Here is a 15,193-nt window from a genome sequence, read left to right as displayed (position 1 = left end):
TACATAAAACATTTATTTCTCTCTTTTTTAGGATTTTTCGTATATCATTTATCGTAATTCCTTTTGATTTTGTTGTTGTTTTTGTTTTTGCTCAAAGACACTCACATTTATATAAAGTCACAAATCTTAAGACTAAAGTAAATTGCAAAAACCCGTTCAGATATTACAGCTACAGCTCTATATAGCTATGGATATAGCAAGTGTAAGGGACTGTGTGGCAAAAGGGCGAACATCTAGATCGAATGTGGGGTAGGGTCTGGGACTATGTACAATTATTCCATAATAAATAGCATTATTATTAATATAACATTTAGTGGGCTAGCATTTTGCATTTTGCATTTGATTTTGCTTTTGTTTTGTAATAAAATTAAGCGTATTATTTAAAAACGAATAAAAATACATTTACAAATAGATTTTTTAATGTATATTAAAAGTTTCTAGAATGCACTTACAAATCGAGGCTAGTTTATACGTAAGATTTATTTAGTTATTTGGGTTTATATTTTTGTATAAGTGGTGTATATTTTTTGGTCCTTTGGAATGTGTTACAAGAGAGTGATAAAAGACATCTAGGTGGATTACATTTCAATTGATAAATAGATAGATTGATTGATAGTTGTGTTTGGATCCTAAAACTAGAGCCAGCATTTCCGCATGGTAAACGTGTCATGCAGCGTCGCCTCTCGGTCAGTTTTCTTTGTGCCCTTGAGGTGTGCTTTCCGCATTCACATCTTGCATAAATGAGCGTTTCAAATGCCATTTTTCCGGCAGATAAGTTGCATTTAAATATTTTTCTGGTCTATGCTAATTCCACACCACCTCCACCTGAAACTGCTGGCTTATAAAGATGTGTCTGTGTGTGTTTGTGTTTTTAAAAGTGTTTTAGGTGAACGCTTAACACGATCCTGATAGTAGGAACCCAACAAACAATTGCACTAAAAACAAAACAAGTCTTTAAGTCTAAGATCTAACAGTTCAAAACGATACCCAAACCATAGATATTTATGGTTTATAATTTACTACAATTTTTGGTCTAGGCTGCATACATTTTTTTGGTGGCTAACAGAATAACAGAATCAAAACTGGGTGCTAGGAGGGGGCAAGGTTTACTGGGTTCTGTTTGGCAAAACACGCAAGTGGCGGGCATTTATGGCCATGTCCCTCAATCTGCGGGGGGTCTGACCTTTAGTCGGAAAGCGTTTTAAAATTGCTCAGCCACTCAGTGACTAAAAATGCTGATACATTATCCGATAACATACAACAGATACTCGGGGTATATGTAGCTCTCTTGTTAATTGCACGCGAACCCAGAACCGAACCCATTCGAAGCCCCCAAACGATTAACTTTGCTTACTCATCCCTACAAAAAAACTCACATCGAGATTCGAATTCGCGCACTTAGTTACAATATTTTTGTTTGCTATAATTATGCATTTGAAACACGACAAGTTGTTTCAATGTAAAATATTGCACAGTTATCCAAAATATATAATATCTAAAGCTAATATCTATTTTTATGCCTAAATTAATTACAATTATTCTGCTATCAAACGTTGCTATCGTTCCTAAAGCAAATCCAAAATATATAACCAAGTCTTGAGATTCTAGAAATGTTTATCCAACAGATACATTATGTACATGTATCTATAACTATGTGTGTGTGTGTGGTGTGTGTGTGTGGGTATTTTATGGATCGTATTTAGTATCCATTTAGGCACGCCTGATGGTTCTTTCGTCACGCCCCAACGGCTAAACGATCTCTGATCTTTTGTGATCCTCTCTCTCTATCTTTGGTAGAAGCTGGACTCAGGCTGCTTTCCTGCTACCGCCCCTCTCCTTCGCCTGTACTTCCTGACTATACGCTGAGCATGGTGGAACCTCCCTATGGGACTCTGCGCGTACTTTCCATGCAAATACTTCAAGAACTCGCGACGTCGCTGCCGCATTGCCGTCTGCCTGTCGGGAATGATCTCCTCGTGGTGTATCAGCTCGGGCTGTGGATCGGCTAGCAGTTGTATGAGCTGCAGCGCCTCCTCCTGACTGCGATCCGGCTGCTCCGCACTCTCCTCCTCCTGCTCGCTGGCCACAACTCCCAGTATGTTTTCGTTCATGTCACACTGCACCACATACAGATCGCTGCTGGTATCGAATATCTCTGCCAGATTGATCAGCAGCATGTCCTGTCCATTCGCATTCGCTTCTGCCTCCGCATCCTTGTCGCCCTCAAAGTCCTCTGGGTCGGAGGCGACGCCTATTTGTTGATACATCTCCGCCAGGGCATCCTCAACGCTCAGTTCACGCGGTGTTGGAGGCTGCTCAGAAGCGGGCAGGGAATCCTCTTCCACCTGTGCTGGCTGCTGGGATTTGGGTGCTTCCACAGGGGTCTCTGATTGTGGGGTTTCCACAGGGGTCTCTGTGTTGGGGGCTTCTTCAGGGAACTGTGATTCGGTTGCTTCAAAAGGGGACTCCTCTCGTGCCGCTGCCAGGCATCTATCCTCTGAAGCCGGCTCAAAGGCTGGCAGGGATTCCTCTGGATCCCCGCTTGGTCTTAACTCTAATTCTCTAGTTATTAAGGAACTATTTAAGGCAATTTTACTAAGGTCACTTAGCTTTGGTACGATGCAGGAGAAAGGGAATGGGTTGGGGGATGAGGAAGGGCTTTGGATTGGACTTTGGGTTGGTGTTTCATTTGGGGACCGAGACTGACTCCGCTGTGTGGACTGCTCCTCGCCATCGCTCTCCAGTATCTGCTTCAGCTTGGCAATATCATTGTTGGATATCTCCTCCTGCATGGGCGTTGCCACGGCGAGTGCTTCCTCCTCCGGCAGGGGCTGGGCCTCCAGTATGGCTGCCGCTGGCTTTGCTGCTGGTTCGAGAATCTGCGACTGGGAGAGCTCCCTCTCCAGTGCCGCCATCTCATTGAAGTCGCTCTCCTCGGCGGTCTCTGCGGCCTCGGCCACGGTGGAGCTGCTGCTGCTGCTACTGCTGGATGAGGAGTCCTCCTCTTGGCTGCTGCTGCTGCTTGAATCCTTGTCATCCTCCGAGCTGGAACTAGAGCTGGAGCTCGAGCTCGACGTTGATGACGAGGAAGAGGATGATGGCGCTGGAGATGCAGCAACAACAATTGGCATCGCTTTGGGCTCTTCTGTGGCAGGCAGCTCCTCCACTTCCTCCTCCATGCTGTTGTTCCTGAGCCACGCCTGAATCTCCCGCTCCTTGGCTTTGGTTACTTCCGTCACGGTTGACTGTGCCAGCACTTTCTCCTCCGCCTCCTCCGGCTCCACGCGCAGCTTGGCCTGCGGCGACAGATTTGTGTTCTCGACATCATCGAAGCCCTTGAAATTGGGCAACAAATCGACGGATTGAATGGTGTTCTCCTCCTCTCCCTCCGCTGTCTGTAGTTCGCCATCCTCGATCTCCTCTTCAGCCTTCTTCTGCAGCGCGTAGCCGCTCTTGATGACCGTCTCCCGACCCGAGGACTGCATCAGGCTGCTCCTAAAAGCTTTTGTGTTCAAAGCGGAAACACTCAGCCCCTTGAGGCTCGGCGGATTGTAGAGCTGCGCTCCCTCGTTCCTTTTTGAGCCCTCGGCGTACTTCCTGATCAATCGCTTAATGGGCGGCAAACGACGCTCCTTACGCAGTGCCAAGTGTCGTCGCATGAGGGTTCTGCGCTGCTCACGCGTTCTGCTGCTGGCGTAGCGCCTGCGCAGCAGTTTCAGCGCCTTGAAGTAGTGGCGGTACTTGAGTTTGGGACTCTCAAATTCCAGTATCTTGAGCATCTTGATGCGATTGCGACGACGCCTGGCGAGCAGCTTCTGTGGGGAGAGTGTGATTGGCTTGGGACTTACAGGAGTTACAGGATGCTCCTGCAGCTGCTGCTCCTCCCCTGGTTCCTGCTGCTGCTCCTGTGGCTCCGTGTTTTTGCGCTTTCTCTTGTAGAACTTGAAACGCTTCGCATGCTCGCGATACTCGCTGTCATCCTGGGCATTCGTCTCCTCCGTTTCGCTCTCACTGCCCTCGATCTTGTGTATAAATGTCTCGTACTCCTTGGCAAAGGTTGACTCATTCGAATTGGAGCTGTTGTTGGCGTCAAAGTCCAGTGTGGCTGGTGGCTCCGCCGCTGCAGGAATGATGTCTGCTTCGCTCTGCAGCAGGTCAGTGGTCAGAGCTAGCTCTAGAGCTGCCACAGGAGCTTCCACAGGAGGAGCAGCCACATCAGCAGGAGCAACAGGAACAGGCGCAGCTGTCTCGTCCTCGCGAAACATCTCCTCCAGTGCATCCGCGGGACAAGTCTTTAGCCGCAGCTCGTCCAGCTCCTTCTCGACATCAAAGCAGCCAAAGGAATCCACACCGGCGGGCACGATGCCTGTCCCATTCGAAGCCTTTTCAATGTCTATAATGATGTCTGGGAGGTTGATGCTCGCCGCTGCCTGATGATCCACCGGCACAGCTGTGGCCTGTGGGCCACTCGGTGGCAGAGATTCGTACATGAAATTGGATGGCACAGTCGGCGCCACCAAAGCCACAGCTGTGGTCTGTGGTTCCGCGGCAGCCTCATCCTCATCATCGTTCCATGTGGCCAAAAAATCCCGAATGTTGCACGTTTGCGGGGAAGTCTTCGCTGGCTCCATGCTGTAGTGGGAGTTCGAGGTTGTGGCGTGCAGATTGTAGCCCACATAGCTGTCCACATGTGCCTCCAAGTTGGTGAGTGCTCCATTGAGTGGACCCGCTGCACTGCCTGCCTGTTGTCCCAGATAGCAGTTGCCTGCTGCCGGCGCTGGGGCAGACCTCTTGCGGTACTCCTGGTAGGGCCCGCGATGCGTCTGCTGTGGCTGCATCTGTGGCGGCACCTGTGGCACATAGCTCTCCAGGCTGTTTAGATTTAGATTGAGATCGTTGTAGTAGTTGCCGCCGCCTGCACTGCTCATGCTGGGATCCATGGCCATGCCCATGCCCATGCCCATTCCCATGCTCATTCCCATGCCCATGCCCATGCCCATTCCCATGTTCAGCGGTGGCGCCACATATCGCTGATTGGGATTGATATTGCTGGCTGTGGCTCCGCCCACCTGTTGGCTCGTGCCATAGCCATAACCCAGCTGGGTGGGTGGTGGTGCGGGGTCGTAGGGCGCGTACAGGTCAGAGGTTAGCGGATGCTTCAGCTTTGTGGCGCCACTGACCGGATACTGCGGCTGCTGTTGCTGCTGTTGGGCTGCTGGCACATTGCCTCTTGGATAGTAGCAACTCTGCTGCGGATATGCCGCCTGGGAGCAGCAATTCTGGCGGGGATTGGGCTGCGCGGGAGTCTCCGTCCACATGTTGCGTGCCGCGGCTGCGCCATACGGCGGCTGCCCCATGCTGGTGGCATACGGATTGCTGGCATAAGGATTCGCCACAGGATTCCCATACTTGTCATACTTTCCGGCGCCGTAGTACATCTCATTGCTGGGCGGGAGCGCTCCTGGTGGTGCTCCTCCTCCGCCTGGCACTCCCCCGGGATGCGGATGATGATAGGAGCTGCTGGGTGCGGCAGCCACTGGCGGCAGAGTTCGACAATTGGCCGCATTGTAGTCCACGCTCCAGTGGCAGCTGCTGCCCGACTTGCGGTACGCCGACTCCCCCACCAGCTCGGGCGGCGTGTACATTGGCGGCAGTCCTCCGTTCGTAGGGTACATGGGCGGCATGGGCATCACTCCGTACTTGTCGTAGTAGGGCGTGCCTGTGGCATTGCCTGGCATGCCACCCGAGGCGGAGGTTGCACCAGGCGGAGTCCCATACGGCACCTGAGACGGCGGCATGCTCTGGTAGCGACTGTTCGGCTTGATGGCCGCATAGTTGGCCTCCAGCTGCGTGAACTGTTGCTGCTGCTGTTGCACCTGCATCTGCTGCTGCTGCTGCTGCTGCTTCTGGCTGGGATTCATGGCCAGTCCGTGTCCGTATTGTGGCTGTCCCACGGCTGCCGTCGGCTGGTTGGACGCTTGCACCATCGATTGATGTGTTTGCGGTGGTGGCGCTGCCGCTTGGGCGGGCATCTTGTACTTGTACGGATCATACGGATGATTTGTGTTCATCATGTAGGGTCCTCCACCTCCGCCTCCGCTTGCACTGCTCCCAGCCTGCCCCAAGGGTTGCGCGTAGAAGGGCGTGGCTGCCGCCTGGGGTTTCATTGCTGCTCCTCCTGCTGTTGCTCCCCCGATGGCTGCACTTCCCCCGCTGTACTTTGAGCCCGAGCTGGGTGCCAACTTCTCGTAGCGTGCCCCACCCTGAAAGCTGTTGCTGCCGCCGCTGCTGCTGGCTGCTGCCCCACTGCTGTACGCATTGTATGCCCCACTGTACGCATTGTAGGCTGCCGCATCCAGTGGCGCGCTCAAGGGCAGGCTATTCCCATAGCCATAGTTCTGATGATAAAAGTGAGATTGATTCTGCTGCTGCTGCTGCTGTTGCAGGTGTTGCTGTTGCTGCTGCTGCTGTTGCCGCTGCTGTGCATCCAGCGAGGTGAGTGCCTCGCTGTAGAACGGCGCCACTGTGGCTATCGTTGCCATTGGCATGGATGTGGGCGAGGCCTCATAGTGTCCTCCTCCTCCACCACCGCTGCCCAGCGGCGTTGTGGGCGTGGTCGTGGCACTGCCATAGCCACTGCTGCTGCTGCTCCCACTGCTGCTGCTGCTCCCTGGGCCAGAGCTGGAGGATCCACCAACGCCCACGGCAATGGCCATGGCGGCCGTGTCCATCGCCGCTTGCATGCTGAGCGCTGCTGTCACGAAGAGGGAAAAGACAGAAAGGAGAAAAAGCCAAAGGGCAATGTTTTATGTTCAGGTATAAAAATTATCAAGGAGGAAAAAAGGTCAAGGCCGTCGGCGGAGCCGAGGTCTGGGAGGAATATTCTTGGGGAATTTTATGTACTTCAAGTGCGAGGTACGCAACTTTAGCAAAAATTTGGGCAACATAAACTTAAAAAAGATTCCAAGATACAAGAAAAATGGCAAAAAATTGTTGTGTAAGGTTAAAAAATGGAAGCTGAAAACCCTGTTAAAACCCTTCCCAAAAAGCTCTCATATAAAATAAATATTTCAATATTTTTTCTAGCTAAGAACATTTTCATTAAATCGGTTCATACTGCGTTTCCACATATGTTGAAGAAATATAGAAGAAATCTTTCTTTTAAACTACGATTTCTGTGCATTTCCCCATTTGAAATGATGACTCATTTCTACAATCGGACATATATGAATATGTATGTATGTACATATGTATATTCCATTTAATATTTTATATACATATATTTTTCCAAAGTTTAAAAACATTTCTTGAGCCGATTTTTTTTTTTTTTTTTTGGGTTCCTGCTGTGCTTTCCCGTCATCGTTTTGCATTGATCTTTTGATCTCATTTTTCGAATTTCTTCAGAATAATTGAAGTGCTTTAGATAATGAAGCTCCTAAGAATCAGTGGCAAAGTAATTATGATATGTTTTTCGATTCACGATTATGTGGAAGCATTTAAAGCTTGTTCCGATTGTTCCGCTTTTTTGGCGCTGGTTATCTTATCAATATAATAAATTACATGCTTTCTTGCTAACAAACAATCTGTTGTGTTTTAATGATTTTTAAATGAAATTTAATCATAAAGGCATTAGAAGCAGAAAGAAGTGGTTGAAATTCAGAGTTCTCTATCAGTATATTCCGCATACGAACCCACTCTTAAACGCTAAGCCACTCAAAGGAGACGAGCAGAGTTATTCGTAATACCTAGAGAGGGACACGGCAAGAAGTGCGCTGTCTTACAGCATATGCAAGCAACCCCACCGCTTGCTGCTAAGCCGCACTGGGAAAGAGGGAAATGTATACGGGAAGACTACCAAAACTATCTTCAAAGTTCCTTCAAAGTTTCCTTAAAGTTTAAACTCAAGAAAAGCACAATCTGACGAACACATCTGAGCATGAATAATGAATGAGATGGACAGCCCGCAGCCGCGAAGGTCAAAAGCTTCCCTCTCATTATTTTCCACCCGCTTCCTAACGGCCACAAGGTTATTTCCCCATTTATCCTGTGTGGTTGCACTTCTTCGAGTGGGTTTCCCTTTTGTTCAAATTGCATTCGCAATTGTCGGTGAGCCCCTGCCCCCGCCCCCCTCCATTCACGTGGCTACAGGAAAAAGCAATTATGCCTGGCATTTAAATGAAAAATGGAAAATTCCCATTCATTTTCTCATGCACCCGCGCTGCGCCCGGCCACAAATTCTCGGTGGGTTTTGTGGGTCATTAAATTGTGGTTGGTCTTTCGTGTCGTCGCACGCAGAGGTCCTTTGCCGGCAAGTGTGTCAGTTGGTCCGTGGCTTGGGGTTTTTTGATGTCTAAATGCAGGAGGCATACACCTAGAAGGGGTAGCAGAGGTAGCAGCTGGAGGTAAAGGTTGGGAAACCCACCAACAGACAACGAAACGGACTTCAAACGCAGACTTTGTGAAATGGAAATGTGGACTGTTCATGCAATATTAATGATTGACCCCCGCCCGTACAAAAGCTATGGAGCAGCCATGGGGATGGATGGATGGATGGGCAACCCCTACTGCTTTCTATACACTTTTTACTAGCCACTGTCCCCCCTCCGTTCAATGTCAACGCCCACCACAAAACTGGGCCACACACAGACAGCCACAGAGGGTGAAAAAAAAACCAATAATTGTTACAGATAATTGCCACAGAAGAAGCCAATGGACAATCCTGCATGCACCTACCGGACTTTCCCGGAATGCAATCGTAATATCCAGGCGGCGGCAGTTCCATCCACAGTCCATTCATGGCGACCACCTGTGAGGTGGTTGTGGCCCACGGACAGGGCCAGCCAAAGGGGCAGAGTGTTGCATCCGGGGGCAGCCACATCGTGTGGATAATTTGAATAGGAAATCGGTTAAAGAGAGAGCGAAACTACTAACGGCACGGAGGAGCACACACAGAACAGAACCCGACGAGTGTCGCAACTGGAATTCATTATGGTAATACGCTTTCGCTGGGACGATGCGAATGTTGTGTTTACCATTGATGACCCACCGCCCCGACACAAACCATTAGCCCACCAGCTGGATGGATAATCGACCTTTCCTACCCATCAGGTCGCGGGGCATTCTCTGGGCTTTTAGGCTAATTGGGCGTGAAGCATTGATGTACCAACCGGAATAAATGAGATCGCAGCTCGTCGATTGGTTCATATATCCGAAGCGTAATGCAAATCGCCAAAACAGAAACAGGCAGCGGTATCCAACGGAGCAGAGTGGAGCTTCGTGTAGCCACAAATTCGAAAGGGAAAATGGTAATCGAAGAAGTTGTTTTTTGTTCGATATGCAAAGCAAGGCTACGCGGTAACCCAAGACCCCGAAAGCGAGCACCAAAAACACCCATCCCAAAAACAGAATCGAAACCTAACACACATTGCGTATACGCCCTGGATGTGAGTGTGTGTTTGGTGGGGGATGGCAGCCATCGGAGATTGCCTTCAATTGAATTAAATGAAATTGCTGGGGCAACGTTATGGGGGCAGGCATCGGTATGTGGCATCGGCATGGCCATCGGAATGAGTATTTATGTAAAACAAATGCAAATCTCACCGAGAATCGTGTGAATTATGCTGCCATATGCTGCTACAAAAAGGCGGGCTAACAGACACACAGACACTGAGGCACTGACACACACGCACTGGGGCACTGAGGCACTGCCACTGGCACTTCCACTAACACATATTGCTGGCACAATGGGGGGCATCCACTACTGGGATTCTTTTTTAATTATAAAACTTTCGAGGATTTGCTGTTATTTTTATTGTGTGGCAGCGAGAGGCGCGTTCAGGCGTTCTCAGCGGAAAACTTTTTCATCTGTTGAAGACGCGACGGAATGCCGACGACGCTCCGACTTGGGGCAGCAGCAGCAGCAGCGAAGGCGACAACCAACGACGACGACGCCGACGCAGTGAGGACAACGGGTAGGGTGTGTGGTGGCAGTAGCAGTGTCCTGCCGAAGGGGCTAGGGTTGGCTTCGGAAACAGTCAATAAAAATGTTAGTGTATGGGTGCCACAATGGGGTGTAAAATGCCTGTGTGTGTGTGTGTGTGTGTGTGTGTGTGTGTCTGTTGCTCTGTTGCTGTTATGCCTGGGAAAACAAGTGGTTGCCGTGGTGAGGCAAAAACGGGAACAAAAATAAAGCCAAAGGATTGACAGGATGGCATCAAGAAGCATTTCGATGGAGGACAGACACCCTGTAATGGAAATAAGACAGCGCCTAAAAAAAGAATAATTAAGGGGGAATAATTACAAAGGACCAAAGCCTAACCTTTAATTAGTTTTCATTCCGAAGGGCTGTGGAGAAATGTGAAAAGTAGTGCTGGGTGGAGTGAAAGGGTTGTCTAAGGTAGGGGAAATATGAAAAAGTTTTGAATAAGAAAACGAATATTGTTGGTAAATCTGGCAGGAATTTCCAGGAGTTAAATTCAAATTTTCCATGGCGAATATTTATCCTTTGATTGGTAGCAATGTTGATGGAAGTCTTATGTTTCAGGGGGAAACATTTTTATATTTCTTTTAAATTCATAATTTGGGATCTTGGGAAATTATCTAAATACATTTTCTGTCCACCCAATGACACCAACCAGCACCCTCTAGAAAATGTATATTCCGCATATTTTGGTGCACAAAAACATAATCATCTAATTTAATAACAAAAGTGTCTTAAATTACACAAAATTTAGCTCAAATTTAAGTGAGTTTTAGGCCTGGCGTACCTAATAGGGTACTTTTACTGCCACTTTTACTTTATGCTTTCACTTTCCAACTCAAAAAAGGGAATATCTTTCGCTACTTGGACCTACTTTTAGCCAAAACAACTTTCATCCTCTGCTGCATGTCATCCGCTTGAGCACACCCACACCAGCTACAGGGTATATCAAATGCAGCCGCTGCTGCAGACAGTTGACAGCTCAGCGCGCTCCTTTTCCTGGCAACAGCGGGGTCCGTCCCAGCCCATGTCCTGGCTGGAGCGGAAATGAAGCCGCCGCTCGTAAGCAAACATGACAGCTCCAATGCTCCCATTAACGGTACTTGTTCTTGTTGTTGTTTCGAAGTGTTGCTGTATCTGCTTTGCCTCACTAACGGTTCGATGACGAGAGGCGTGACAAATAGCAACAAACAAAGTGAAAGAAGTAACAGAAAATAAAAGCTACCGCAAGGCAGAAGGGTTTGATACCCTTTGGAAAGCAATTTGATGTATGGCAGATGTGTGGATATAGCCTTCAGATTTCGTTATAGCTTCTGAAACTGCAATTTCCCTCTTTGTTGGAATTATCTTGGGGTAGAAATATTTTCTTCGTTCCTACACTTGCCCTTTTTATGGCTTCTTGATTCAAACTTATCATACCCTTCGTTTAAAGGGTATAATCGAACCAGCTATGATTGGAAAAGTGCATCAAAGGTTGTTGGTTGGTTTTGCACTGCCGCTCCAATTTCCAGCTGCAGTTCGAACTGCTGGAGGTGACAGCCCCCGCGGGCAAGAGAGAGAGAGAGAGTTGGTTAAATAGGACTTGGAACAACCAGCGACCACAAAAACAAATTAAGTAAATTCAACCAAACAAAAAGGTAGCAAGAAAGAGAGAGGGAAAGAGAGCGACACAAAAAGGGAATTGATATAAACAATGAGCAGCAAACGGCAAAAAAATAGGCGACAAACAGCAACAACAACCACAACAATCATCAAGGCAGGCAGGCAGCAGCAGCAGCGGCGCAATCAAATGATAATAAAAAGCAGCAGCGATTACGCTGGCAGAGCAGTCAACGTCCACGGCAGCAGAGAGCACACACACACACGCAGCCATGCACATGCACACTCCCCCCGCTACGTCCGTGATTATTATGCATGCGTGAGCGAGTCGTCGATTCGAAGTCGCGTCGTGTCTCCAAAGGTGAAAAGAAACATGAAAGAAGAAATGGCAGGGGTAGAGAGAGAGAGAGATAGCGATAGAAGAAGCTATAGCAATTCCCAATTCAAATGCAAAACAAATTCAAGAAAATCGAACAAAGCGAACGAGCAAAAGATACATATAGAAAAAGAAATAAATAACAGAAAGCTAAAAGAAACTTTGTGTCATCCCATAGTTTAGTTTTCGTACAGGCAGCGCTCGACATTCGGAAATCTCAGTTATTTCATGAAAATCATGTTCAGGAACTGGAGATAACAATTTTTAATTATACAAAATGTTGGCCTATTTTGGCACACTCCAGCTAAAAATGGGTTGCATCGAAAAAAAACAATCAACAAGTTACACAAAGACGAAGTTTCTAGATAAATAAACCACATTTTGAACCCAATTTGGAACCACACTTTGTACAATTCATAACTTTTCATAAACAATGAACAAGTGGCAATAAAATTTCATTTTTATTATGAGAAATTTCTTTTGTTTCAAAACGTTGACATATAATGAAATATTCGTGTGCCCGGAAACATCTGTTTCCCGTTGTAGAGCCTCCACTGTACATACAAAAACTACCGTTACCTCTACATAGATGTAGATATGTATGTATGGACAAAATATTGATTGAAAATCAATAGGCTTTCTGCCGCTTGTCATTCATTTTAGTTCATTCTAGTTAACGGACGCGTTCCAGAGAACTAGAATTCAAAATTGTGCGCTGAGATCGTTGTCGCCGTCGTTGTTGCTGCCGGCAAAACTTTACAGTTTACATATTTACATACATATGCGTAGAAACATTTGTATGCAAATATGTAGGATACATAAGTATTTGTGTCTGCCAGTGTGTGGTGGTGGTAGTAGTTTTTGATGTTCGTGCGTGCTGGGCGCGATGACAAGCTCGGCTTGATAATTTCCAACACGTAGCCCATTCCAGGCAGCCCCAATAATAATACTAATACAACCCCCTACTAGCACTCACTAACACACACACACACACACACACGAACACCGTCACATCCATGGGGTATAGAGCAAAACAGACGTGAAAAGGCAAAAACGAAAAAAAAATGTCAACACACTTTTATTGTTGTTGATGTAATTACCCATTAAAAACAACTATCGAGTGGGTATATACACGCGCACCACGTGCCACAGGTATTGTAGCACATTTAGTAGAGCAGTGGGTAAGCCACAGTCGACCCAACCATCTTCCGTCCACGTTCTTTTGCCCGCTGTCTGTGTGGCGCTTTTTGGGGCTGTCGTTGTAATCAACTTTGTTGTTATTGCCGCAAAATGGAAAAAAAATGCCAAAGAACAGAATAAAGTAGAGCAGCACCCGAGTCGGCGGCATAAGCCACACACACACACACTCGCACTCACACCCAGCCAGAGAGATAGTGTGTGCGGAGAGAGGGGATAAGAGTGATAGCCACAGCGGCTTGAGGGGGGTGAGGCTTGAAGCGAGCGTATGCACTGAAGCAGGGAGACGACGCTCTCGACATACTTACATACAAACTTCAAGCTACATTAGAAGAGGGTGAGGCAGTCCCACTCCACGGGTGGGTGGTCTAGTTTGTTTGCCACTATCCCAACCTCTCTCTATTTCATGTACCTTGCTCACTTACATTTACATTTACATGAAAACACAAACACACACACACATTTACATATACGAACCTCAACAGTTTTTCGACATTTTCATGCTATTTTCGCTCAGCTCAGTCGCTGCTCACTTAAACGTTCTGCCTGCTGCTGCTGCCTCGGTTGTTGTTGTTGTGGGGGTTATTTTTTGTGTGTCTCTGCTGTTTCGCTTGATTATTTTGTTTTTATACCTCCCTCTCTTGTAACTTGCACTATAATTGGAATAGTAACGGTTGTTCGGCTATAGCTTTTGCTTTGCTGTTAATTTCACATGCTTTCAATTAATATTTGGCCACGCACTTAAGAGAGGGAGCAGTAGTGGGAGGTAGCGCGCTGCGCTGCTGTTTTGCTACCTTTTTTGCACCTCAAGGTAACACTCGTCGTACACACGATATATGCTGATAAGAACGGAATTCTCTCTTCCACTCTCATGGAAACACTTTTCTTTCTCTTTTGCACGTATTAGATATGATATTTAAACGTCAGCACAACAAAATACACCAAAATGCAACTCACACACACACACACATAGAGGGCACTTAGTGAGCCGGCATTGACAACGCTTCAAGGGAGGTGATGGTGCTGGTAGTGTCGTTGCCGTACCTCCCCCCGTGTTGTACAGGTGGCAACAAATGTAGCTGGAACAGCGGCAGACCGCGAGCGTGGCGAAATGTGTCGAAAAGCGGCGCGTAAAATGCAAAGAACAAAAATCATACACAATACTTATAGTACACAGTACGAGTAGTAGATAGGTGGAATGGCAAACGTAGTAAATATAGTACATAAAAAGTTAATAAACAACGCAACGAACAAAACACACGACGACGACGACGACAGCAGCGACGACGCGCCAACGGAACAGAATAGCAACGCGCACAGTCCGCTCTCGTTGAAGGTATGAATACGAATAGAGCAACGGTAAAACACGGTGAGTGCTAATGAGCGCCAACGACAAGCCAGCAGAGCTTCGTCGGCTTAGCACGCGCCGAAACGAAAGTTTACAGAGAGAAAGAGCGGCGGAGAGAGCAAAGCCAAACGCTCGCAAATTATATCGCATTCGAGTAAAATGCGAGCTTTAACCCGATAAAACGCTCTCACTAAGATCTGGAAATTATGGAAATATGTTTCGTTTAGTTTGTGGCAGCATCGCTCGATGACTTTAGTGACTAAAGTTTAGTCATAAGATTTTTATAAGATTTCTGATATACAAGTTATAATCAAAAATTCTCTTGAGAAGGAGTTTTTTGGAGATTTATTGAGGATTATTTATATTTTGTTCTCTAATAAGAACACTTGTATTTTTCAATTTAAAGCTATATATTTATTAATGTTGTTATAACTTATAAGTCGCATGCGTAATCGTTTGCGAGCATTTTTCGGAACTCTCTCAGAAGGAACGTTCGTCGGTTTGCTGAGGAGAGAGGCCTGCCTCTCCCGTGTGTGTGGATTCAGAGAGGGAGCGTTAATAAGTCACACAGGTGGTTGGGTTCGGTTGGGAGGAAGAACTGTTAAGAGAAACAGCAAGCAGTGGCTACAAAGGGTGCTAATTGAACTTTTCTGCGCTCATGTTCTATATTTACCGTTAGAGCGACTCAGAAGGA

The 15,193-nt window shown here is 47.2% G+C and overlaps 1 protein-coding gene across 1 annotated transcript; it reads right to left on the bottom strand.

Moving 5' to 3' along the window:
- Positions 1-14,503, bottom strand: LOC117902468. Its single transcript, XM_034813874.1, has 2 exons — positions 13,629-14,503; positions 1-6,751 (listed from the first exon to the last, which is right to left on the bottom strand). Exon 2 carries the CDS (start codon positions 6,741-6,743, stop codon positions 1,785-1,787), a length of 4,959 nt encoding a protein of 1,652 aa, XP_034669765.1. The 5' UTR covers positions 6,744-6,751; positions 13,629-14,503; the 3' UTR covers positions 1-1,784.
- Positions 14,504-15,193: the final 690 nt, after the last annotated feature.

The sequence above is a fragment of the Drosophila subobscura genome, chromosome U, assembly GCF_008121235.1.
Source record: "Drosophila subobscura isolate 14011-0131.10 chromosome U, UCBerk_Dsub_1.0, whole genome shotgun sequence".
Taxonomy (NCBI): Eukaryota; Metazoa; Arthropoda; class Insecta; order Diptera; family Drosophilidae; genus Drosophila; species Drosophila subobscura.
This window is presented reverse-complemented; position numbering and strand designations above follow the sequence as displayed.

Excerpts from the sequence above, each read along its gene's own strand:
- LOC117902468 (XM_034813874.1), bottom strand. The coding sequence starts at position 6,743 with ATGCAAGCGGCGATGGACACGGCCGCCATGGCCATTGCCGTGGGCGTT.